This window comes from Pagrus pagrus, assembly GCF_965226575.1.
Source record: "Pagrus pagrus genome assembly, chromosome: 16".
Classification (NCBI taxonomy): Eukaryota; Metazoa; Chordata; class Actinopteri; order Spariformes; family Sparidae; genus Pagrus; species Pagrus pagrus.
This window is the reverse complement of record NC_140200.1, coordinates 15,671,246-15,697,551: the sequence shown is the minus strand read 5'-3', so window position 1 is coordinate 15,697,551 and position 26,306 is coordinate 15,671,246. Positions and strand designations below refer to the sequence as shown.

The window sequence follows — 26,306 nt, the reverse complement described above, 5'->3', positions numbered from 1 at the left end:
TTCAAAAAACATAAATGAAGAGTCCTTAGTCTGGGCAGTCTTAACATCATAGCGTGTAGAGAATGGTTCCTCTTTGAAAGTAGTTAAGTGGGAAGGGAAGAAGTGTGGCACAAGGGGGTGAGCGCTCTCAAGGGGATCCATGTTCAGAAAGGGGGACGCTTGCGGCAATGGGAAGGATAACAGGGAATTGGGGAGGTGGGTGTGGTGTGTGGTGTGTGTGTGTGTGTGTGTGGTAGGGTCTGTTGGAGAAGGACATGAAGCAGAAATAGCACTGCGCATCCATTATGCAAGACTCTCAAGTCGAGAGTCAGGTGCAGCGGTGGTGCAGGACGGCCAGCAGACACATGATTAGTTTTCAAAGAACTGTTACACAACCATGTGAAGTAGTGACAGCAGAGATGAGTGTGCAGACGTCACCGTGAAGTAGTATGCGGAGAAGTTGAGTCGCAGCTCTGATACTCGGTACGAATTTGAAGGTGAAGCACTACATTTACGAAACTATATTTGTGCCCTTTCCCCTCATTAAATATGCAGGCGACTGGGCTCTACCGCTGTAACAGACAGGTAAAAGGGGAGCAGGTGAGATGGTGTAAGGCGAAAACAGTATTTTGGGAACTAAAATCCTTCTACATCCATAATGCACCAGCGTTGACCAAATGAACAAACATGGTGGAGATATGGCTGGGTGACAGGAATCACAGTTTAAAATGCGGTTTAAAGTTTTGGTGCAACATAATTGAATTTTTTCATTTATTAAGTTAATGTAATATTTTAAAGTTTAACAGTGATTTAATCCTGTTTAAAAATAAATCCTTGTTGGTGCAACTCAGAAACTGGCTCCATCTAAAATCCAGACACTCAGCTGTCGTGGTTATCATTAATATTACAACACAGTTGTCAACATTCCTGGCACAACTGATTAACGAACCATTTTCAGGTCTGTGACAGGATTTTCTCTCTGCTGGGCCCGTGTGGACTTTATAGTTAAGCCACTGCTGTTCTATCTGTGCAGAATGTTCGTAAGCTTCATCCCTGTTGAGTTTTCCCTGGGATCTTTAATTTTTCATTACACATACACAGAGCACCCTATAGCAACTGGACTATGTCTATGTAGTGTATACACACACACTACTGAATTTTTAAAAGCTGCACCAAGGATACAAACCCGAAGAAAAGACGTGGCTTATAGTTCCTTCTTGTCAACACAGATATTGTTCTGTGCTGTCATGTCTTTTATCTATCATGTGTGTTTTTGATTTACAGAGAAACACAGCCTGTAGAAAAATGTTAATGTAATGACTGTTATGTCACCCAGTTTTGATAAAAGATGTCTTCAGGCCGCAGTCAGACATACGGTGCAGGATGTGAGGAACACAGAACTCAGAGTAATATGTGCTTCTGAATTTGCAGTGTTGGTGGTGTTTCCTCTCATTGTCGCTGTAAGTTGCCACCAACACGCATCCCCTGTTGCAGAAAGAAAAGAGGCGCAAAGGTACACATAACCCTGAGATCTGCATGTTTTTTTAACGTGTTTCCCTCCGTTTCCACCTGTTAATCTAAGCATTTATCCGCGACTGTCTATAATCATGGATGCTGTTATAATGTGTTGTGATTGAGGTCCTGACCCACCATGTATTGTGGAAAGTGACAAAGTTATGTTTTGTGCTCTAAATTACATAATTACATAATCACCATCAGTAAAGAGCGACCCTGTCTGGCTCTCACTTGCGAGGAGGGATGCTGTTTTCTGGGGGAAAGCCTCCGTAACTTAACACTCAAACGGCGAGGCGGATATCGGTGCAAGATTCCCGCCTTGAAAAGGCAGTGTGCTTTAGATGCCCTGACGACCGTCATTTACATTTTTTATGAGGTGCACTTTAACGCACCATGACTTCTCCGTCAGCACATATATCCTTAACCATACGAAGCGATGTAGATTTCAGAGTTTAAGACGTGCACCTGAATGCACCATGAAGTCCCTCTGAGTGTGTCAAACTCCGGCACAGACAGACAGCAGAGGAGAGAAGCAGCTATACATCTGAGATAAACGAGACGCCATAATAAAACAGAGACACTCAGCAGAAGAGTTCTGCATTAAATTACTTTCAGTACAAACTGTCAGTGAGGCTGAGAGTCGCTTGCTGGACTCAGACGCACTCAGCTGCATTTAGAGTAGTTGTAGAAAGTGTGTACCAGAGAAAAATGAGACAAATAAATGGATCTGCTTTGATACCATATTTGAATTCGATTGTCAAAATTGAATTCTCCATTTTAAAATCGAAATCTTGACACCTTGAATGGAGACATAAGGTGGGTGCACTGAGGAAACTTCTTTAAATTTTCTTTCCCCCAGATTCCCCAAACACAAACTTTTGCCTTATGGCAACTCTGAGGGGACCCAACATTATATTGCATTCTCTGGTGGGGCGCATTATAAATCATGATGTTACGGTAGCCACAGCTCAATAGTCGGTGGCTGTCAACCATCAGCAATGGATGGCTACAGCTTTCATCGGCCCCACCCTAGTCCCAACACTTCGCACTACTCCTTTATCCCAACAAGAATTGGGATAAAGGTGAGGGGTAGGGGCCAGGGCTGTATTTGGACTGGGCCTTGGTCCCAACATGTATCAGATGTGAAGAACTGCAGCTCGGGGACTTGGCTTCACCAGCGGTCAAAGCCATTTTGTGTTGTGTTTCAAATAACCATCATCAATCAAAATAACGACTTATAATGTCTATCCCTACTGGCCGATGTGATTTCAATTCATAGGACAAAAGGCCCAAACATCAACGTTCACTTGCCATCGCCAGCCTGGCAAAGAGGACAAAGAGGAGTGGATGGGAGGCAGGCACAGCACTTCAGGCGGAGCTGGAGAGAAAAAATGATGTCATTCCAGGAGGCTGCCATCATTATGCATCGAGTGCACTGAACCGTTGCACACACAGACAGCAGCGGGTGAATACATTAATATGACCAAAGGAAACCACCAGGAATTCAATCTACAGCGCACATTCATCCAATTTTGGAAACTCAAGTCGATGTAAAGCTCATTAAAAACTGTAACAGCATGTAAAGACAAAGACCGGTGCCTTTGGGCTGAAGATGAAACATATCAGACAACACAGCTGGGCTTCTACAGGGCTCGCCGTAAACAGCCTCACTGAACTGAGAGCCAGAAGCATCAACAGATGAATACTCGCGTCAAAACAAACCTTGTAGCAATTTAAACACACATCCACAACGCTCCTTCAAAGGAACGCTAATATGCTGCAATTAGATGTCCTGTCTGGGTGAGGAAACTAAATTCACCGCATCAATCAGCAGCCATTAAGCCAAGAGGAAGCTCAAACCTATTTTACATAAAATTCTGATAAAAAAAAATAAAAAAAAACAGGCCGGGAGCTAAACAAAAACAATCACAGGCAACTTATCTGTTATCTCCAGTACTGGAACACACAGCCAGGCATTCATAATCAAATCTAAGCTGATAACATGAACATGCAGCAATTTCCTTTCCCATGTTTTCACTTAGGGAGCGTGATAATGACTCACGCATGTGCACCTGCTGCTGGCGGAAAGCTGGCACCTGTGTGACCTAACATGCCAATAAAAGTCTGAGTCTGGTATTACAGGATGAGGATAAGTCACGACCCCCGCCGCCTCCCCGGGGAGCTCACTGCTGCGCGCTACAACACAACACAGCGTGGAACAAAGAGACAACAGTAACAGAAAAAGTGTAAAACATTTCATTAGCTTTTTCTCCAGAACGGGGATGATCCTTTTCCTGTCAGAACTCTTTGACAGGCTCCGCCGACCGACTGAAACCTGCTGTTCTTTCACCTAAGGTTTGGCAACTGATGTCAATTATCTGCAAGACTGCACAGCAGGGGCAGATTGGGCATGCTGCAAGGTTGGAGATGGAGGGGGACTATGGGATTTTCAGGTAGCAACAACAGAAGCTGGCATGGCACAATACATGTACAGTCCGAAAGAAATCAGGGTGTCTACAGGTGTCGGACACTTACCAACAGAAGGTGAAGAAACACCTATGTATTGTCTTGCAGAGATACCTACTGAAGTTAGCATGCTAACATGTTTGGAGTATGAATGCTAACATGTTTGGAGTATGAATTCGAGAGGTGTTCAATACTTACATATTGCACCTTTAAATTTCTTGCTTTTTTTAAATGCTTTTCAAGATTATTTTTCACCAAATTTAAGACCGATTATTGGACAAATTATCTTCTGAAGGTAAGTTAAAAAAGTAACTTGACTTGCCAACAGGTAAGAGCAAGTATAAAGTAAAAAGAAGGCGGTAGGTGAAAACATCAGACATGTAGACTCCCTCAGAGGAGCCTGACCCATTTTGACAAAAGGAAAATAAAAGATGAATAAATCGAGTCAGATAAAAATATGGGTGGCAAAAAACACATTCAAATTTACAACAAGATTTACAAATCTAATTTTAGACATTTTAAGGACCTGTGCACACTAGAAATACAAGTATGGGAGAACAATAACTCACCCCGTCCAATAGAGTATTTGCTAAGTGGATACGTGGATCCTTCCGGAAAGGAAACTCTAGGTTCGCTATGTGGAAGATTGAGTTGTCTCTGTCGATCATGAATACTTCATTTTTCCCATTGATCAACATCATGTACCTGCAAAAGAAGAGAATGAAAAAAACGATGTAATAAGAAGCTAGCAAGATGTACTTGTGCTGGTCATTGTGTAAGACAGATTCTCAAAGAGCCGCTACGAGCCTTAAAATTATATTGCAATATTGTTGGGCCATATTGCAATATACGAATACGTTGACAGTTTGAAATCTCCTCAAAAGCACTTGTGCAAGTGCCTGGACTGGGTGAAAAAATAAAACATCACATTATTTTGGCCAAATACCTTCATATCGATGTTGTGATGATATTGTAGGTGTGAATATTAATACTTTCATAAAATATTTGAGATTTTTGCTGAATATAATCATCAGTAATGTGCATATGGGGACTAAGTGGGTAAAGGTAGGTATCAGAACAAGTAGAGGCGTCGGTAAATTCAGAAAAGACAACGCTTATGCAAAATCACAATATAACAATGTCCACCATCTAGAGATTAATAACCAATAATGAAGTAAAACTGATATAGTGTCCAGCCCTCTGCAAACATGGTTACACAAGATATAAAAGCATGAAATTAAAAGAAAAAAACATTTATGTAACTGATTAGACATGCAGAGTTCTCCATTTCAGGCGCAGCGCGTCAGATTGTTTCTTTGGCTCATCATCAACTATTATGACCCCCGTGACACTCAAATAATTAAACATTGCTCTGCTTAAATTTCATTCCTCCAGACAAACAATGGCGCCTATAATTTTCTTTAATCAGTTTCTTTTTGGAGGACTTAATATGGTAATCTCACTATAGAATCGCTGTGAGCAGAGACAAACAACACTTGAGATTTGGGTTCCACTCAGCAACACAAAGCAACAAAGACTGTGCATGTCTCTAATGTGCAAATTGGTTGTGTTCAGTTCAAATAAAACAAAAGGTGAAGGCGAAAGCGCTTTTATCATGACTGAGAAAGGAAGGATCAGTGAGCAGATACCTGATAATTACAACGAAATACCAAAGCCGTCACCTTTCCTTTTATCTAGCTGAACTATCAAACGGAGAGTCTTTTTGCTCAGTGTTGGGCAGAAACCTCAAACTTTTACCTCTCATAACTACTTTAGGTTGATAAAAGAGCAGTTTTCAGTCCACAAACACCGACTGGACTATTCACAGCCATGTGAATAAAATGTTCGCTTTTCTATTACAATTGTCCCCGTTTGCCTCACACCGACACAAATAAAGCTTGCAGGAGATTACTCTATCTTCGTATTGCATACATCACCAGTGGTTAGGTGACTTGTTTGCATGAGCACAGAGCTCAACTAATCCATGGCCAGCCTTTGCAGGTGAGATTAACACCAGCATGAAAATATAAAAATTGTTTCCAGTGTCCCATAAATTGAACTTCTGCAGGGATATAACATAGAAAAATGTGCTGAAACGACTCTGTAGCAACTTTCAAATCACTTTCACTAAACATATGTAATCCACTGAAGTATTTCACAAACATATACTATCATTTTTAATATTTAAATGATACGTTTCTGTTAAGACGTCTATTCCTGCTGGTATTATCGGATTACACTAGGGGTTTCACTGTTATTTTGTCCATGTTATTCTGTTTTGGCTTCAGTAAAAGCCAAATTAAGCTCAACCAATGGAGGAATCCGAAAAGATTACTTTTTTATCCACGAGTGCATTCGACTGGGAGATTCAAAAACTTGAGCGCAGTGACTGTTAGACTGTTGAAAAAGCTGTCAAAATAGGCCAGCTTACCAGCGTGGGTCACGATATTAGCAATTGTCTGGTATTAATTTGCCTCCACTCTTCCTCTACATTGTGCTCACAGGTGTGGCAGGCTGCTGAAGCATGAAGCGCAGACATGCATGCAGCCATATACCTCCATCTGCACTCTAAGAAGTACGACGATGGAAAGGGAATATTCTTAAAAAACACCCCATCTGGACAGTAGTCATCCAGATCATTTGAAACCAAATTACAATTTCAGCAGCTCAATTTAAAATGATTACCCTAATATGTAGCATATGATGCAATATTTCAGTCTGATTGGGGCTGAATTAAACCATTTAAGATGAGTTATTTGTACGGAGGTCACCAACTTCCTAAAAGAAAAGTCATCATTACATAAAAAAGGGGCCAATCTGGATAAAATAAAATAGAACCTCCATACGATCAATCATCTTGTAATCTATAGAGCAAAATATGCAGGTGTGGCAACAAAATGCAATAAAACACATCTGAATAACATCCAGACAGGCACGATTGTAAGCAAAGCGTTCGTACCAAATGTTTATTGTTTGATCAACAGAGTCGGCTGATCACTGAGCCGGCAAACATTATATACAAATTCAAATGAGGGACAGCAAACAGACAAAATCCTTAATCCTCCCTTCTGTTAGTTCCAAAAGACGAGAAAAGAAAAGAGAAAAGACGGGCCACGCCCAGAATCACAGGCACCAGAGATGCCTTTGTGCTCTCCTCCAGAATAGTCGTCAACTGTTACAACAGTGAGCGTTCACTGCTGAAAGATCTTCATCCAACTGCTTTGTTAACACTGTAATTTAGCGGGATGCATGCATTTCTGTTACTTACAAGCTCATATCAATTGTCTAAACGTGGTTTTTCCATGTAAATAAGAGCTGCACATTTAAATCAGCTGCAATTTTTTTGATAAAATGTCAAATGTTGACTTGAAATATCTTCTTTGTCTGTAAAAAAAAAAACAACAAAATTTATTTTCCAATAATATAAAAAACAGAGAAAAGCACAAACAGTAAACATTTGCCATTTATGCTTAAGAAATGACTGTAATTTTTCTGTTCATCACCAATTTGATTAATTACTGATTATTTCTGCACCATGTATAATTGCCTATTTGTGTCTTTTGGTTGATTAGTGAGTTTTCTGGAGAGGGCTTATCTTTGTCATCTCCTTCGAGGCATGTTGTTGTTCTGTTCTCTGTTCTCAAGGAGAGCTCGATAATGACTGTTTCTAAGAATTGACCGATTAAAAAAAATAAAAACTCAACTGACAAATGTACATTTTTCGCAATCTGGCGGCTTCATTACACACCTCTTATGAACCTAATTACACTTTGTGAGCTGCCTGCTGCTCTTTAACACAAAATACCAAGAGGGGAATAAAGCAGGATGAACTAATGTCTTAATGAGCAACTGCAGGCCGGCTACATTTCCAAAGGTCAAGTATTCTCATCATTGCCGCAGAAAATAGAAACGTATTATCTTGTAACTTTAACATATTGGATAAGTTATGCCATGAAAACAGGAAGGAAGCTTTGAAGGTGTACAAACTCAGAGGCAACACAGACTGAAGGGTGGAACTGAGATTAATGACTTCCCCACTGACAAAGCCATGCATTCCTCATACCTGCTGTGACTCTCGCACCATTATCACAAAGGGATTAGGCATAATAAATATACCATCGATACCAGCTGGTTCAAAGTGGGAAACTTGACAAGCTGCCAGGAAAGGGTGCGTGTAGAATAATAGTGTAGAAGAAGACAAAGAAGCAGAAGGTTTGAGGAGAAAGAGAAGAAGGAGAAGATAGGAGGAGGAGATAGGAGAAGACGAACAAGAAGAAGAAGAAGATAGGAGAAGAAATAATCGGTTATTGGGATTTGCTTAAACAAAAAACTATATTGTGCGTCCTTAAGATCAACTCTTTGTCTAAGAGGTGCAAGGAAATTGTGAAAAATACCTTGGAAAGCTAAGTCAAATCCTTCAATTTTGGTCGTTTTGTCCAGCTAACAGCCGATCTCAATTATTTAATTTTCAATAATATCATACAAATGTACATACGCGAGAAGCTGAGATCAGAGGACGTTGCTCTTAAAACAATCTAAACAATCCATCTCTCTTTGTCACCGACTGTCAACACTAATAATGTTGATGATGATATTATGTTGATGACGAGGACTGTGATCATTTTAAGGATTGTGGTAATGTTGGTATCCATGAATATGTTGATGTCAAACAATCACTAACATACATAGTACAGTCATATTGATGTTTAGACTTATTTATTCTGGTGTTTCCACTTATTTTGTAATGCCTTGAGATATGTACACCTTTTTCTTTTGTCCTATACGTTGGCACTCAGGTTCCCACAGGGGAATAATAAAGTATCTCATATCCTATCGTATCAGAATGGTTGCAATCCGATGGTCCACTGATCATTTCAGCTCTAGTATGATATCACAACAATGATTATTTACCTCTATGAAGCCAAAAAGCAGCATGCTAAGTAAATGAGCTACAGCAGTATTCTGTATTTCTGGCCCTCGACAATCACTGTACTTCAAGTTTTAAATGTTTCTGTGCCCCGACACACCAGATTAAAATGAATGGGTTGTTTTCAGGCTTCAGCAGAGCTTTATGACGAGCTGATCATTATAACCAGGTGTTTTCGAGGCAGTGGAACATTTAAAACACGAAGGACATGGGTCCCTGAGGATTGAAGAACACTGAGTAGGGTGAGAAGAGGGGCGTAATAACAGGTTGAGCCAAATCATGATTGAGAAGCAATAAACATATTTGGAAAAAGTGACATTTCAAAATCAGGCTGATGCTGTACAAAATTACAACCTATAAACAACAGAAAACCACACACCTAAGAAATCATAGATAATATAAATGAATGGGATCATTTTTATTCCCCTTGTTATTTTCCTTTCAAGCTTTAGTACAAAAACACACTTATCCATGCAGTATGAAGCCAAAGTCTGTTTTCTTGAGAGGCCAGGTCTTTTTCAAAATGTCCGTCAATTCTGAGGCGCAGCATGGTGTGTGAAATTACTATTGAGCTCTGAAGGAATTACTACTCAGCGGCTAACTGGACAGAACGATCTTTCAAAGTGGGACAGAATGCCTAGTTATTGTTGTGATGGGAGTAAAGTTGGGTGGGAAACCATCAGCTTCACAAAAAGCTGCTGTCTTTGATAAATGCTCTGCTTTTATGTACCTCCAGGAATAACAGCGTGGGTGGGTGGCACTCCCTGTACAGTCAGTGAGCATTTCAATGAAGGTTTTTTGTTTTGGGGGGAGGCGGGCGGGAGAAGAGATTCTAGACGTACTCAAAAACTCTTCCAGCAGAATGGCCAAGAAAAGAGGTTATCATAACCCCTCCGCACACTCTTCAGTTTTAAGAGAGACCAATAGAGAGCTCCAAGCTTTGAGATTGACCGCCCTCCCCCTTCAGTCTTGAAAGGAGAGGGAGACAAAAAGTTTCCCTTAAGATATAAATCAGGGTCATCCAAAAGTCTTGTCATCCAAAAGTCTTGTGGAAACTATGAGGAAAAAACAAAAAGGTGGGAGGAGAAGGAAAGATTGGCGAGTGGGCCAGATATAGCTGCACCTACATTTTCAGGGCGGGATTGGACGCAATGGGAGCATGAAAAAGACTTAACAGGAAATGTCTGGATGCCTCGTTTCGGCAAATGATGATTCCCACGGTTAGGAAAATCCTCTTGTGCAAAGGGATGATATCTTTTATCTGAGAAAGGGACCAGTGTCTGACAAGATCAGACAGATAGGCAAAGTGTCGCATCAGAGCAGATCTGTCAAACAGAGAGGACACAACAGGTCCACACTCAGCAGAAGTGCTTCTCCTGCTGTCTAATTGGCCAGTAAGCCATGGCTACTGTGTCAAGTATGTTGAGAACTGAGCAGAGGGAGACCATTAGTGCTGCGTTACACCCAGTGGTCCTCTCCTTCATCAGTTTCACCGTATTCATCTTCCCCATTTCCTCTCTGAAGTTATGGTAACAGCAGACGCTGTATTCTCCATTTATGACCAGTAGGAAAATATTCAACTCGAAGTGCTCCTTTATTCACACGAGTGTGCGTCCCTCCCTGTCTTCTCACTCCATCCCTTTCCGCTCTTGTCCTCTGATGGACGCAGTGAGCCTCGGATTTTCGCCCCGTCCCCTGAGCACTTTAGCCCTAATGAGGCACAGGCGGCCATTGTGTGGGCTTTGCCAGCCAAGTCCCGTGGCATGACTGAGAGCAGCTGAGCTCCAGGGGAGGTCTTAGATCAGATCCAGCAGCTTTGCACATCATTAGTGGTGCATCAACAGGCAGGACTTATACCCAGACCAGATGCAAGAACGTGTTGATTTCTCTTTTTTTTTCAGACAGAGTTAAGAGTCATGACAGAAAGCTCCATCTTCCAATGATGTGGACTACATACTGCACATGGCACATTGTTTACTTCTCTGTTTGATGTGGTGATCTTCTGGCAAAATTATCACATTTGATAGACTTGTGAAATTACGCCAGCCAGATTCTTTTTCTTTTGGATAAAGCAGAGATGGACAACTTTTTAACTCCCCACCCTCGTGGCATTTCACTGTGGTATTACTGTTGGCGCCACTATCACATAGCAACAGGGCTGCCGGTAGCAGCCTGGCTACAGCCCAAAGTAAAAAACAACCATAAGAAAGCCTGAGCTCAGTGCTTCAAAAGGACACCTGGTTGTTTCTGATCTAGTAAAGCAAAAAAATGCCAGTTTTGAACCGTCCCAAGTCCCAGGGGGGAGGTGAATCACATATCAGGGAGGGAACAGACTTTTACACAACACTGGCGCTCTCCATAGAGTGAATGACAGGCAGTGACAGTGTTTCCAACAATGCTCATTCAAGAGAAATCCAAAAGTTGACTAAATTTAATTCAGTCACCTTTCATAACAACTTCCAGGGGAAACATCAGAGAGTGAGGGAGGAAGTCAGCAAACTTAGCTGAACACAACGTGAAAACGTTTGAATACATTACCTCGTCTGCGGCTTCACAACATCATGAACCTACGTGTTCTTTTTCAGACAAAACACAATGGGAGGTCCCACCCAATTTAACTTTGGTGTCAGCCCTGTTGGGAACTGTCCCATCCACTACAAGGGAGACAGCCCTAAATGCTTCACATTGCCAAAGCAACCAGTCAGTTTTCATTAATTATAAATCTTGATAAACCTCAAGATTGTAATGTTGTTGAGGCAAATGCACTCACAGGTAAACTTCCACGCCTCTGATAAGGAACTGCTTCCCAACGTTTTACAACAGAAAGATGTTACTCCAGATGTCATGACAAAATAACATCCGATGTGACAAAAGCGATGTAGCAACTCATGCCCCAGTGGTTTCTTTCATAAAGCATTACGGAGCAGGTGTAGTGGTAAACAAAAATGAGCAGTAATGCCGTTGACAAATTCCTTGTTACACAGTTTCTGCTTTTGTGAGCTGAATCCGTGTTCATTCTTCTTGCCACCGATGCACAAAATAAGCAGCCCAAAGTTTCAGTAACAATGTCAACCCAAGAGGAGAGCAGATATTGATTCAGTCCAGCGTACATGCTCTCCACTAAGCAGGGTTATAGATGTTATACATTAACTCAATAACCAGCAGAGACGGTACAACACAAGTAATAATGCTCTGAAAATAACCAGCCAATTAAGAGAAAACAGCTATTATAGCTGAGTGAGGATCTAATCTGGCAAATCAAAGGAAAACATCTGATTATTGATCCTTCAGAGTGACTGAAGTAATGGCTGGGGATAGCAGCGGACTCTGAGTAGGAAGTCCAGTTTCTCTAATAAAGTCCAAGTAGCAGCATTGTTTGTTTAAAGTCTCGAGGACGTAATTGGCCTTTTCCCCTCCTCCTCTCCCTCTCTGGGGCACAAACCAATCAACCACTGACAGAAGGCTCTACAACAAGATGATTAAAAAACCCAACACTGACTTTCTTTCCCCTCTTTGCAAATCCACTGATGTTGCTGTCCTTTCCAGAGCCCATTAGAAGCCACCTTCTTGGCAGATAGCAGGCGGTGACAGGGTCTGTGCGTCAGGGAGGGCTGAATAATATTTTGAGGTAAAATGGGTTGGCTGAGTACTTTGTCACGGTATTGTGTGTTACTGAGCAAGGCACTCTGATTGTCACAAATGTTGATGCATTGCTCGGCAGCCAAAAAATGAGGCTGAACCATTCACGTGGGCCTGAGAGGAAGTCCGTTGTTGTTCACCTTTTCCTGCAGAAAACAATAATTTTGTAGGAAATTACTCATTTTAAAAGCAAAATGACTTGCACAAGAATGGCAAACATTCTTATCTTTGCCCAAGTAACAAAGGAAAGCTGGAGGGATTTAGAATATGTAATACCTAAATGAGACCCTCGGGCAACAGGCAGAGAGGGGAAATCTTTCTGGGCCACCTTGAAGAGACAAATTTCCTATTAAAAATCCATTTCAGGTCCTAAAAATGCCACTGGATAGAAAGTGGGGCATTTAATAAGAAATTCTCTGCTCACTGTTTGCAATGCCTGGCGAGTATGACAAATTGAGCTCACGCTGCACCGCTGCAATCAGTTAATCTCACTGAAAATGAACAAAAACATCAAAACTCATGAATTTTATTTGATGCTTTGCAAGTCCTCCAAAGATTACAGCTTGTTTGTCAGAATTCATACTTTTTCATCATCAGAGAGATTTTAGGATAAACAGAGCAGAGGAAATGGTGTTTAAAGTGGAATCAATTTGTTGATGGGCCAACATCGAATTTTAATAACAAAGTTTCGGTACAGAGACCTTCATCAGGTTATCTAGTATTTGAGATAACCTGATGAAGGTCTCTGTACCGAAACGTTGTCATTAAAATTCCTTGCAAGTGTTTTTTCCTAATTTCGTCGGCCTTTGGTCTTCTCTTACGCACCTGTCGATCCACAGGTGCGCAAAAGCTGTACTCCACGTTTTCTAATCAAGTATAAAAGATTATTATAGAGCTGTGAAGGGGATATAGCGTCTGTAATTCCTGTTATTTAAAGCTTGCAGAGTGGAGTTGATCCTCTGGACAATACAAGCAGCGACTCTAACAAGTTACTTTTCTTAGTAGGTAACGCTCTCACGTAACCAGCTACTTTTTAATGGCAGTGATTTTGTAATGCAACAAGTTACTTTCAAAAGTAACGCTCGCGACACTGGTGAAAAGGTCAAAACCAATGTTTTCTTCCATTATATTTGTGCATCCCTTGTTTCCTTATTTGCACTGACACCACAAAAGAGCTCATTTTGTGTTTGTTGTCCTTCAATCTGATACATTGTCCCGACGTAATGACTAACCACATCTGAAGAATTTTAATCTAAAATAAATAAATAAATAAACCCTGATGGAAATTTTTTTTTTCTTTTTTAACAAAACTGTCTCTCATTATCACTTCTTTTGTGTGAGTTTTACACAAAAGCCAATCTTGTATGAAAGATGTGGCTATTTCGCTGGATAAATTAAAACTCAGGCGAGGCAGGCTTTAAAAAAAGTGGTGATCCGTTTCTCAGTTCAGTCGAATAAAGTAATATCAGATCGACAGCAGGAAAGAACAGACTGTCCCTCGCAGACAGAATAAAGACTCTTCACTCTCAACATGCATCCATAATGGTAAGTTTCCCCCAAGTAAGAGCACAGCCTCGCCTTACTGCATGCGTGCAGATAACAGCAGGGCAACAATTGTGAGAATCACTGCCTAACGACACCACATCCTTTCAGCGAGTTCCTATAAAGATTGTCAGACGTACCGTATAGCATGCTGTGTCTCGATTTTCTGGAAAAAATTATGATAAAGACACAATGCTGCTGTCGGCTAAGAGCGGAAATGAGCGAAACAAACACCGACAGGAGACTGGCACCATGCTGGCAAAACACAGACAGAGTCATCAAAGTTTACTGTCTAACAAATACAACTTTTTTTCCATGTAAATATGCTGAAGTTCTGCGGTTATCTACACATAGTGAGGAGTGGAAAGCAACTTCAAGTTTCTGCCGAAGACTGTCAACAAAGTTCAAAACTCAGGAGTTAGGAGATGCATACGTTTTGATAGTCCAAAAACCACTGATGTGCCAACACTTCCTATGCTGTTATACTGTTGCTTGGTTTGAGAAAGTTTTACTGCACAGTGCATCTCCCAGTTTCCCCTTATACATGGAGCCCCAGATGTCTGGAAACCAAGTTGAGTGGTCATAAAAACAAGGGTTGCATGTATTAGGGCAGCATTAACATTATGTATGATAATGACAAATATAGAGTATCATGTTTTCAAGAGCCTCTCATCTCCACCGTAACACACACACGGCACTGATTGAATTACATTAAGGATAAATGTATTAGGCTCTCAATTAGAATCAAGCGCAATATGTGCTGGTGAGACTAAACTCCGAGTTATTCTGGTGGGCGGGCCTAGAACAGAGCCATCGCTCATACAAGCTCTGAAGAGACAAAAGCCATCGTCATTCAGCTTAACTCCAAACACTTATGTTTAACTAATATGAGTTTATATTATTAGTTTGAGTCCAAGTCAACATTAGGACCAAAGTTAAAGAAATTACCTCAAGGCATTCTTGAAATAATGTGTTTACAACCCTAAAACATAATGCCTCCGGACATGGCCATCGCCGCTTCAGGGGCACAAAGAAGCTTAGTTATTCATAAAAGGCTGGGCGCTGTAGCTTTATCAAACTGGAGGAAGTATTGCAATTGTTGGGGACTATTTTCCGCCATGGAATAAGAAACATTCAGCATCCAAGAGAGTATTGAATTGACTCCAATTAACTACCTTACCTCTCGTTTGTCATAATAAAGCAGCACCCTGCCAACAGTGTTGTGATGTGTTTTTAATTGTTTTTGGAAACAAAAGAAGTATATGGCACAAAAGGATACACCGATCAGTCACAATATTAAAACCACTGACAGGTGAAGTGAATAACATTGATCACCTCTTTAAAATGCAACGTCCTGCTGGGAAACCTCGGATCGTGGCATTCATGTGGATGCCACTTGACACAAACCACCCACACCCAAACACTGCTGTGGACAAAGTACACACCCTCATGGCAACGACACTCCCCGATGGCAGACATGAAATAGGTGGTTCTGATTAAGTTCTGGCTACATTCCCAGAATTCAAGTTGAGGGAATGTGCATCAACTGTATAGAGCTTAAAATCACAGACTTATCTCAGAGGGCTTTCAATCTGCACAACATACAACACTCTGGATAGCTGGTAGTTGGATAAATTCATTATACTGTTCGTTTATTACAGTAAAAAAAATATGAAACGCAGCTAGCTGTACCCTTGAGGCACAATCTGATCAGACAGCTTCAGCTGTCAGTCTGTGCATCAGCAGATCCTCCTTTACAAAAACTTTTACTACGAAAATTTTACTTTCATGCGTTTCTTGTTTTGAAATTGCCAGCTTTGCTTAATTATGGAACGTATTTCTTATGCATGTGATTAGTAGTATACAGCAGAGAAGGTGCCCTTCACCTCGCACACTTCCCTTCCTTTGTTGATCTTGTTTTGATCATTAGAAATAAAACTTCATATTGTATGTTAGTGAGGTATGTCTCCTGTTTTTTGATAAATTCACCTTTGTATTTCACTGCTACAGTGTTCAAATTTACGTGAAAGCAGTAGATCATATTCTCAACATAGCACCTACACTGCAGTAGTGATGATGACTCATACCTTGCATACTATATCTCTCTCTCTCTCCATTTCTCATGACTGAAGAAAGCCTCCTCGAGTAGCTAAAGGAAAAAACAGGGTGAAGGACAAGAGCTCGAGGCAGGAGAGGAAGAGCTCAAAATCCCTCTATATATACATTTGGGAGAAAAACTTTCTCACAACACTTTCAAGCATTCGCAGATGACAGCAGTCGATCGCACACATCTGCAGCATGTTGGTCAGAGGCCAAATGTGTAACCTGTTAGTCTGGCTCTTATAGGAAATTAAAGCACGGGTATGTAAAATTCTGAAATTGACTGCAGTCATTAAATATTCACGAGCACATTTGCACCAGCGAGAGAACGCCACACACTACTGGAATACTAAAATCATTTTTTCCCCCTGAACATTAGCTTTTGGCGAAAGAGCCGAGAGCAAATAAGAAATTCTCCCAGAAATGTGACAGGAAAGAAAAAGTGCTGTACATTGATCCTCCTGTGGGTCCATCAGAGAAGCCATTTCACAGCTCCACTGCTATTTAAAGAGCGCCCAGGTTGATTAGCTAGATGAAGGTGCTGCGATTAAAACCTAATAAGCGACAGGATCCACATTAGTATTCTCTCTCAGTCTTCTCTAACAACCCGGAAAGGTAAAATTAACACCTCAGCTACACACAACTCTGACGGACACAAACTCACTGTACACCTATTGAATCTCAAAAGGAGCCTAATGAATAGGAAGAGAAGCCAATCAGTCCAGTCAGAGACACAAAGAGCGATGCCCGTATCGACATATGTAGGCGAGAAGACATTTATTGTAAAGAAACCCATGAACAATGGACCCACCGTGTGCCGTCGGCTTTCCAGCTGACTTTGTATGGATTCTGTTCCAGGAAACGAAGGTTTTGCCTGTCCATGGACACAGGCTGCGCACCAGGAAAACCAGACCTGCAACAACAATGAACACACACAGCTTATATTGATCCTTCTGAATGACAGTCATTTATGTGATCACCCGAATCTCAGCATTCTGACCTCTAGAACGAATCCATTTCATGTAAACCCTCACCAGTACATGTACTTCAGTTAAAACATAGTGTACAAACATGACCAGAGCCTCTTTCAGTAAGATTTTGGCTTTCCTCATTGTTTTGCAGCAGAGGTGGCAGGGTTGCAGTTTTTGGCATTTGTTCCATGTCCATCCCTGTTTGCCTTATTTTTGGTTCTAGTGCTGCAAATGGTTGTAGCACTCATATTGTTCAAACTGGGTACTTTTGCCCTAGGACTTGCCCTAGGACTTGTGCTTATTTGTGTGTTTGTTTTGTTCTGTTATCGAGATTATTAATTTTTAATTTTCCATTTTATCTACCTGTGGTTGTCTACCACTCCTGAATGGATACCGGGGACTGAGACATGTAGTTTCCCCAGTAAACACACCGCACTCATCTCCTGTTGCAGTGCCTCCTGACTGGTCGGCTGCTGCTCTACTTGCATTATACTTTCCTCCAGAGCCGCTTCTCGCTGCCGGAGTGTCTCTGGGCTAGAGAGAGCAGACAGGCTGGAAGGGCTGGCTGCCCCTCCATATGCAGCCCGGTGGCAAAGCCGGCTTGCGGAAAAATAGGCCAGTTGTGTAGGTTACGATGTTACCTACGCTGTGTTTTTTTCACATTTTATTCAATGTTTTGGTTGTGTGGTTTAATTTAATTTGTTTTTTATTTATTAAAGATATTTCAATATATTTTTTCACATTCCTTGAAAGAGTGCATTATGAGATCAGATGCATAAATACAACAGACAATATACAACAAAATGTAGTATCATGACAGATAAATTAAATATGTTAACTTCTATGGAAACTTTCTCGAGTCCTGTGTTTTCTGTTATCCAACAATCAAATATTTATCTTTTTACCTTATTAACATTTTATTAGGTTCTCTTCTTGGTTACTGAATCATTCTTTTACTCAGTGAAAACCCTCAATGGCTTAATTGAATAGCGTCAACTTATCTGTATTAAAGCACTCACGCAGTAACAAAAAATTAACTACCAACAACTGTGGAAATAGCAGTGTGGGGTGTTACAAGATGCAGCAGTAGAGCTGCAGCTGCACATCTCTATAGAAAAGAAAAATCTATTCCTGACTCTGCCGCCTGTCTGAAAGTGTCAAGATCTAAAAAAAAAAAAAAAAAAGAAAAATGAGTCACTCCCAACACAGTACAGTACAGTACACCCACATATGTGTATACAAACACACACAGTATCCCAGAGGGCTGTGAGGAGGGTAAAGAGAGGTTCTTCTTACTTGTCCCACTCGGCCATCTCCTGACACTTTCTTTGGATGTCTCCCAGTTTAGGTTGTGTGGTGACCTGCGTGACGCCTTTCACCGAGATGCCTTCAAGGAACACTGCACCCTGGGAGGGGAAACGAAGGAAAACAGAAGGTTGAATTGGATTGAATTTAAAGAGACACTCTCCCACACATACAAGAAAAAAAACATTTTAAAATGCCGGTGATGGCTTCCAAACAGCTGCTTCTTTGCTTTATGAATCACTGTGCAGAAAAAACAGGTAGAAAAATTATAAATCCAGCTTTTCCTTTTGACCTCTCTCTCACTTTAATTACTTTATGAATCCACATCGATAAAGGCCGTTCTTCCGCTTCAACTCACAGGAGACTCGACTCCTACTGAAGCCTCTCTCCTCAACCCCTCGCTGCCTTCACCCTTGTTTATGCAGTTATCATCTTACGCTGGTGACATCTGTAGCACTCCTTTTTCAACTAAAAAGGATTCTTGCTCATTCACCCCACTTCCTAATCTCATTCATTTCCCTTTTAGCATGACCTTTTCAACCCTCATTCCTTCCCAGATGAGTCTTGCTAACCGGTATAATATTATAATATGTGCCAATTAGAAGAGAAACAGATGTGGAACGGTAATATATGTCACCCAAGTGCCATCAGTGCATATGTTTTGTGTATGAATGGCTGCATTCAGAAGAGAAAGTCCTGTCATGGTTCAGATTAATCTCATCCTCCACTTTTCCATTTCGAGGGAGTTAATGTGAATTAAACAGCTGCCTAATCTCATTTATCTACCTGTAAATCAGGACAAATTAACAGCAAATTAAACCTTGTTTGTCCCAGCCAGGTGAGGACAATGCCATTTGAACTTCACCGAGTAATAGAGCTGTGTACCGACACTGACTTCCTGAATCGATCTGATTTCCATTCACAAGGTCCTGATTTGATTCGCTTTCCGATCAGAGTCGACTCATTCGGTTAGGGATATTTCAGTTAAAATACCAGTTATGCTTGGATATGAAAGAGATTCTGAGAGTAATGTCCTGCAAGACATGGAAACTTCCCCAACACACACTGCAGCAACATGACCTCCCCTTTACAGAAGCAGATTTATCACAGATCTTTAGGGGTGTCACAATTTCTAAATCGTAATTTAAACTAAATGAGTTTTCAGTTTTGATCATCTAATTCAAAGGCAATATTGAGAACGACACAGCTAGCTTATCGGTAGCCTGCAGCTGAACTTCAAGACATTTGTCCTTATATGCACAAAGACAAACAAGTGACTGGTTCAAAGGTAACTGTCTGCATCAGAGATGCTTGGGAGGATAGTTTACTAAGAACAGGTTTGCTAAACCAAACTTTGGAACAAACAAAATTTCTTTTATTTTGCTGTTTATTGTTAAATCACTGAAGGGTGGTATTTTTTGTTGAACCCTAGAATCTTAAAATTTCATGAATATTATTTGGACTTGCTGCAACCTTTTTTTTTTTAGCTTATGCAAGTGACAGCCATAATAGCTACTTTTTTCCTACTTTTGAACAGACATTATGTTTCTTTTCATGGCAGCCAAAGCCAGTCTAGACTCTGAGACAGGCCACTCAACCAAGAGACAGTATTCCTTAATGAAAGTGAAATAATGCAGCCTGGAGGAGCTGCTGCATAACACAACAATTGGATTAGACTTGATTCAGGTTTTCAGTAAACTCTTTGCAATAACAGTGGCAAATAACTATTCACTGTTTGTATTTGGATACAACTGTGATTTGTACAAAACAAACCCATGTTTTCATTGACTTTCTACTGATCAAACACTGTTACTGTTGTCTTTCCATTGCCTCGCCTTTGACTGAGGAAACGTTGGTGATGCTGTTCAAATTTAAGCTTCAAAATTAGTCTGGCTGAGAGCATCAGCTCAATGTAAACGGAAGAAAAGCTAATTATATGCAACTGGAGATGATTCAACACTTCTAATTTCACCGAACGGCCCTGATGAGAGCTTTACATAAAGATGGGGAGGCGGCTTTCATCTAATCAAAATTATACCTCTGCCAGCAGCTGAGATGGAAAGTGTTGGTGAATCCAAACGTCAAATTTACTGGATTATTATACGTAATTGAACACAAGAGTCTCATCTCTCTCACTTAGAAGAGAAGCCTCCCTATAGACCCTACATCATCCTGCAAAAGCTTGATGTCATGTGGAGAGGGACCGAAGGATTTTCCACTTAACAGTCCATTTCGCGGAGCTTCCCCGGAAGTCTCACCAGTTTCAGCTTCTCCTTCTTTCGTTTCCCGGGCCCTGACCCAGAGGAGCTGGGGCCCGACTCCTGGCCCACAGCGTTACCGTCATCGTCCACTTCCCCTTCGTCCTCGTCGTCGAAGCACCACTCGGGGAGCGCGGGGGCTGCGGGCGTGTCCTCCTCGTCTCCATAGCGACGGAAAAGCTCTTTGAGGTAGTCTCCCTTGTAGATCCCGGGGGCTCGGGCCTGGCTGAAAGCTGCCACAGCTGCCTCGACGCTGATAAGACACAAACACAGATGGGGAATCTTAAAGAGCTTTATGTATTGTTGTTACATTATTTCTATGTTCCGTCTTACTGTATTTCACATTTGATCTGGTTATCATCACTAGCACTGCAACCATTTGTTGATTGATTAAACAACAAAAACAATTGTCAGCAATCATTTTGATGATAAAGATTTGTTCAAGCAAAAACATAAAACATTTGAGGATTTCAGGGTCTCAAATGTGAGAACTGGATGCTTTTGCAAATCTTCTACTATAGTCGACTGAATTAGAGCCGTAGCTAAGGATACATTTCATTCCATTTTAATCAGACAGTTGTTTTACTGCATTCTCTATAAAAAGTGAAAAAAGTGAGATTACCTTGTCAACTGATTAATCAACTAAATGTCTCAGCTCTAATGTGAATTTCTCAGGGTTTGGATCAGAAAACAGGCAGCTTACAGCCATCACCTTGAGCTCTAGGAAATCGTGATTCAATTTTTTTTTACAATTTTTGGACATCTTAAAACTGGCAAGTCTAAGAAATACAAGGAAACTGAAACTCCTGAGTCCGACAGATGCCAGTTTGAAGACAGGGAATACAGTATGGAGGCGATTTACAGCGGCTCTGTTCAGGACTATGACTCCAGGGATAGGAGAGGCATGTTGAGGAGAGAGAGTCAGGCATCAGCAGCGAGCATGTAAAGCCAGAATACTTTCCCATTTATTAAATCACACGATTTATTTTGAGCAAGCAATAGCTGATTGTAGAAAGACGAACCAAGACTGTTTTAGGGAGTTTTATTGCATTTCTGTCAAGTTTGAATGACGTGTGTTTCACAGTTAGTAAACGAGGCAATTAAGCTCTTCTTAGTTCGGTAACGGAGGTTTACATGTTTCTGTTTGATAAGGAAAATTGGTTTTAAAATATTTCCTTTCTCGACATTTTGTGAGTTTATTTTGTTTATTTATTGGACTAAGTAGTGAAGTTGCAGCTGAAAGACCATCAGACCATCACCTCTTGAGGTACAAAATGGTATTAGGAGTTAGGACGGACCGGGGCTACCCGGTTAGCATGCTAACTCTCTGCAACACAGTGCATACAGTATAGTGGACATTACTTTTTTAAACTTAAATTTGGCCATATGCTAAACAAAACCCCTTTAAAGACCAAGCTATTTAACAGCAACATTTTATCATAATTCACTTAATGTTAAGAGCATTTTTCAAGGGCCAAAAAACAAAAATACACCATCATTGATTATTTGAACTGTAAATGCTCCCAGAATATTCATTACACAGGAAGTAGTGGGCGGAGGGAGGGTTTTAATCAGCATGTCCACAGCTTCCAGGGATTCTGCTCTCTCAGACAGCTGCTCCACCTCTCACTAAACACACCCCCTCTTCTGCTCCGCTGTGCTAAATTATTTAACACCTCTGTCGTGGGGTGATGAGCTCAGTCACTGCCAACCAGCAGACTTCTTTTATAAAAAAAAATTAAAAAAATCACTGACAGGGGTGGGAGATTTTTGAATCAGATTCATGATGCAGGCCACCTGGGTTGTATGGTTTGTGTTGTCATGCAAGACGACTGTGAGGATTGTGAAACTCCCTGCAGTATGAGTGATTGAAGGGGGGGGTCGGCCCTTACCTCCAGTCCATCTTCTCCACCAGGTATGCACATATCAGAAAGCCTGTCCTGTTGAAGCCATGCGTGCAGTGAACACCTTCAGGAGAAAAAGCAGAACAGTGGTCAAAAACTGAGAATTTACATTTATATTAAATCTTAGGCACTTAGCTAACACTCTTGGATGTGTAATAGTAACAAAATACGCTGCGAGTCATATCACCAATCTCTCTTTTCCCCCTCATCTATGCTCAACCGCCTTCACACAATTTAATGTTGCATAATGCAAGTGTGGCGTCATTGTTTCAATAGCCCTGTGGTTTAAGCACAATCTTATCCAATGTGCTCCCGTCTCACATCAATAACATCAGTCCTCTTTGAGATGAACTAAGGCAGAGTCCATGTTAGGAGCGAGGGCATCACAGGCAGATTTCCTCTCTCTGCTCAGCGGGGGGCCTGCCTTCATACTCGCATTAAAAGTCAGCTGTTGCACAGACGGATCCAAGAATTTAGGTAACATTCAAGGAGGTGGATGAAAAGGGCACAGGATGAACAAAAACAACAAAGAGAAATTACACTCTTTATTTTTGAAGTCTCTTGAGAAGAAAGACTCCCTAAGCGCACTAAAAGCCCAATAGAGTCACCATTTCAAGAGAATGTTCAGCTAAGAAAATAATCCCATAATTTTGTAACAAACATCATCATCAAGCATCCTTCGGCAGGTGCAGAGTAGGGCTCGCACAACACAAAATGCAACCATCTGACTCTCATATCTCCCCAGCAGCGGACGTTTGCCTGGCAACGCCGAGGATAATGAAGATGAAATGAAGCAACGTCAGAGGATGGGGATCACATTTACCAGCCCAACTGTCTAATTTGGACATGTGTACCGCAGAGACAACAAAACCTAATCACCAGCTGGATAAAGACGGGACATTGATGAGATGACATTCACACATTCTGCTCTGATGTTGGAGCAATTTGATTTAGGAAGCAAGAACAGAATTGGACAGGGTTAAAAGATGCTGGAGTGTGAGGTACAAGAGAGCACCCTGCTGTCACCAGTGTGAAAGTGCACCTTCAAGAGATAACTTGTTCCGAGATAAATGGATAAATATAATAAAATATATATATATAAGAAGGAACAACTCAAATTATATGGCTTTACATACCCAATTTCACTGTACTAGCAATAACATTGTACTAGCAAAAACATTACAGTCACCAATCTAACTATCTTACTTAAAGTAAGGAATCTCTGTCCGTTTGTCTGTATGTTATTCATATATCTCGAGAACTGTTCATCCAATCTACTTCACACTTTGCAGGTTTGTTTGCCTGGGACCCGAGGAAGTGTAGTGTCGAATTTGGTGCAATTTGGACACATGACCCGTTCAATATCAATAAATCTTGAATAAAAAGCGAACACCACTGTGCAGCAGCAGGGGCACGGCTTTAGTGCTCTGGCTTCATGGCTCTACAGACTGAGGGTGGGCTCATACTTGATCCCATGATCTCATGGGGAAGTAGACGTAAACAAAATGGAGATTAGCACAGTGCAACAATTTGCTGTGGTAACGCGTTGAAGTGAGAAAAAAAACAAAAGCAGAAGATTAAACGAGTCTGGATGAGTTGCAAGACTGTGACGGCCCCTACCTAGCCAAGCCTCAAGCCAGGTGTTAATGCTGGTGGGAGTTGCGTCAGTATTTTCCCTCCAGATCTATGGGTACCTGGGAGAGTGTGGGTGTGGCAGCCAGCTGAATTTGGAGCACCTGTGCCTGGCTGCCACAGAGGATAAAAGGCCCTCCCCCAGTGTTGTTGGCCCTCTCTGGCTTTGACGCTTCCACCGGCCAGCAGCCGCAGGCCTTTTTGTTTGTTTGATTCTGGTTCTGTTTTCACTCCACAACACTCTACACTTCATTATTCACACACCCACACTTACATGACTGATATTACTGACTGACACACTCCCTATTTGTAAATTATTGTTTAGTTGTCTATTTTGTTCTAATAAATATCTTTACTTTCCTGCCATCCATTGCGTCCCTTCCTATATATGTCATGGCCTAGGAGCCGGGTTATGACAAGACGTGGTGAACACAGGTTTTCTGTTCTTCAGCGAGAACTGAAGGTGCGATTTTGAGTTTCTGTCAACAATAGTATGCTAGCTAAAGTTAGCCTCAACGGCTAGAATGTTTTGGCAGCACCATAAACTTTAACAATGTTAAATAGGTGTTTGCTGCCGGTTACAAATATAACATTCACTGCCACTAGCCCGAAGAAAGCAGCATCTGAATGCCAAACTCAGATCACACTGTAAAATTAGGCAGTGCTGGTCAAATACGAATCTACATTTGTTACAGCATAACCTCGCTATACTGCATCTTTGCTTAAAATATGAATCATATTTTAGTATATTTATTGTTTAGCTGTAAAACAGAATGTTCATGACCAGATGGTCACTTTGGATGCTTTGTAGCTTTCTTGGGTGTGTTGTTCAGAGGCAGATTACTGAAGTGTGGGCCCCAGTTCAAGGTGAAACTTTAATTCTAATGTAATGCTGAATAGTTTAAAGAAAATGAAAGCACCATATGTTGTATTTTTGAGGAAGAAAGGAAGGAAGGAATAATAAAGGATTAAATACAAGAGACACCAATTCAGTTCCTATAATCACATTTACACTAAGGGATCTCATGCAACCCTGACGCTAATTAAGCGTTCCTCGCAGAGTACCGTTAATTTTTTGAAACCTCATATAACATATCCCTGATCCACTGCCTACAAGATGGAGAAAATGCATCTTTATATTTGGGAAGATTAAGCAACAAACAAACACAGTACAGAATGCCAGGAAGTCAAGCTGGAACTGGTCCAAAGAGCAGACATAAGAGGATATAACTGAGCTATAATAGTGCCGGGGTCTGTAGTCAATCCAAGGACCTCTTCAACGACGTCTAATGGATTGGAACAGTTCCATGCCGGCAAAATGTATGCAGCAGATATGAAGTTGGGATCATTTTACTATGGTTACATGCTGGATCTATGTCTGGGCTGCCTCTCTGACAACGTCTCTTTAGTCCATCATGCCCAGTGTAGTATTTTACACTGTAATGGCCCATGAAATAAACAAGCTACCTTGATCGAGATCCTGAAGATTTGTTTTTCGGCCGACAAACTGTGACACTGTTTTCTAAATTATCGGAAAACCACTTGCTGCTTCATATTTCACAATAAGTTCATGTGACATATCGGCCCAGTTACACAACCATACCCCTACATCTACAAGCTAAAATCTGCCTATGTATCAGATTTCAACGCGTTGCTCAGCTGCGTTCGAAACTATTTACACGTGCATCAGGATTGTTAACAATGAGCCATATGAAAAATATGATCTATTAACTTGATTGAACAGAAACCAAAAAAAGTACATTCTGATGAATAACAGTAAGCTGTAACCTAACTACAGTATTTCCACGAGGTTAAAACTCCAAAAGCAAAACTGCCCACATACAGACATCAACACTATTCAAAACCAGCCTTTTAAACCATATTTATTTAGTCAGAGTTTAAGCTTGGTGTCTACCGATGTCCTTTCACCTAGAAATCACCTACACAGTTTTCAGTGGGAGAGGAGTGTTGTTTCTCATGTGAAACTCCCACACTTAGAAAACCAACCACAGAGTCACTTGCACGACACTTTAATTCTTATTGTTTTTTTTTTTTAAAGGATGGTTAA

The 26,306-nt window shown here is 41.1% G+C and overlaps 1 protein-coding gene across 1 annotated transcript in view; it reads right to left on the bottom strand.

Annotated features, from left to right (window-relative positions):
• Positions 1-26,306, bottom strand: part of rngtt (RNA guanylyltransferase and 5'-phosphatase) — a 97,956-nt gene that overhangs the window by 65,553 nt on the left and 6,097 nt on the right. The window contains exons 5-9 of the mRNA XM_084376700.1: positions 22,595-22,670; positions 20,703-20,955; positions 18,436-18,545; positions 16,980-17,081; positions 4,530-4,665 (exon numbers count right to left, since the gene is read on the bottom strand). Of these exons, the coding sequence (XP_084232826.1) occupies positions 4,530-4,665; positions 16,980-17,081; positions 18,436-18,545; positions 20,703-20,955; positions 22,595-22,670 (677 nt within the window). The remainder of the gene's footprint in view (positions 1-4,529; positions 4,666-16,979; positions 17,082-18,435; positions 18,546-20,702; positions 20,956-22,594; positions 22,671-26,306) is intronic.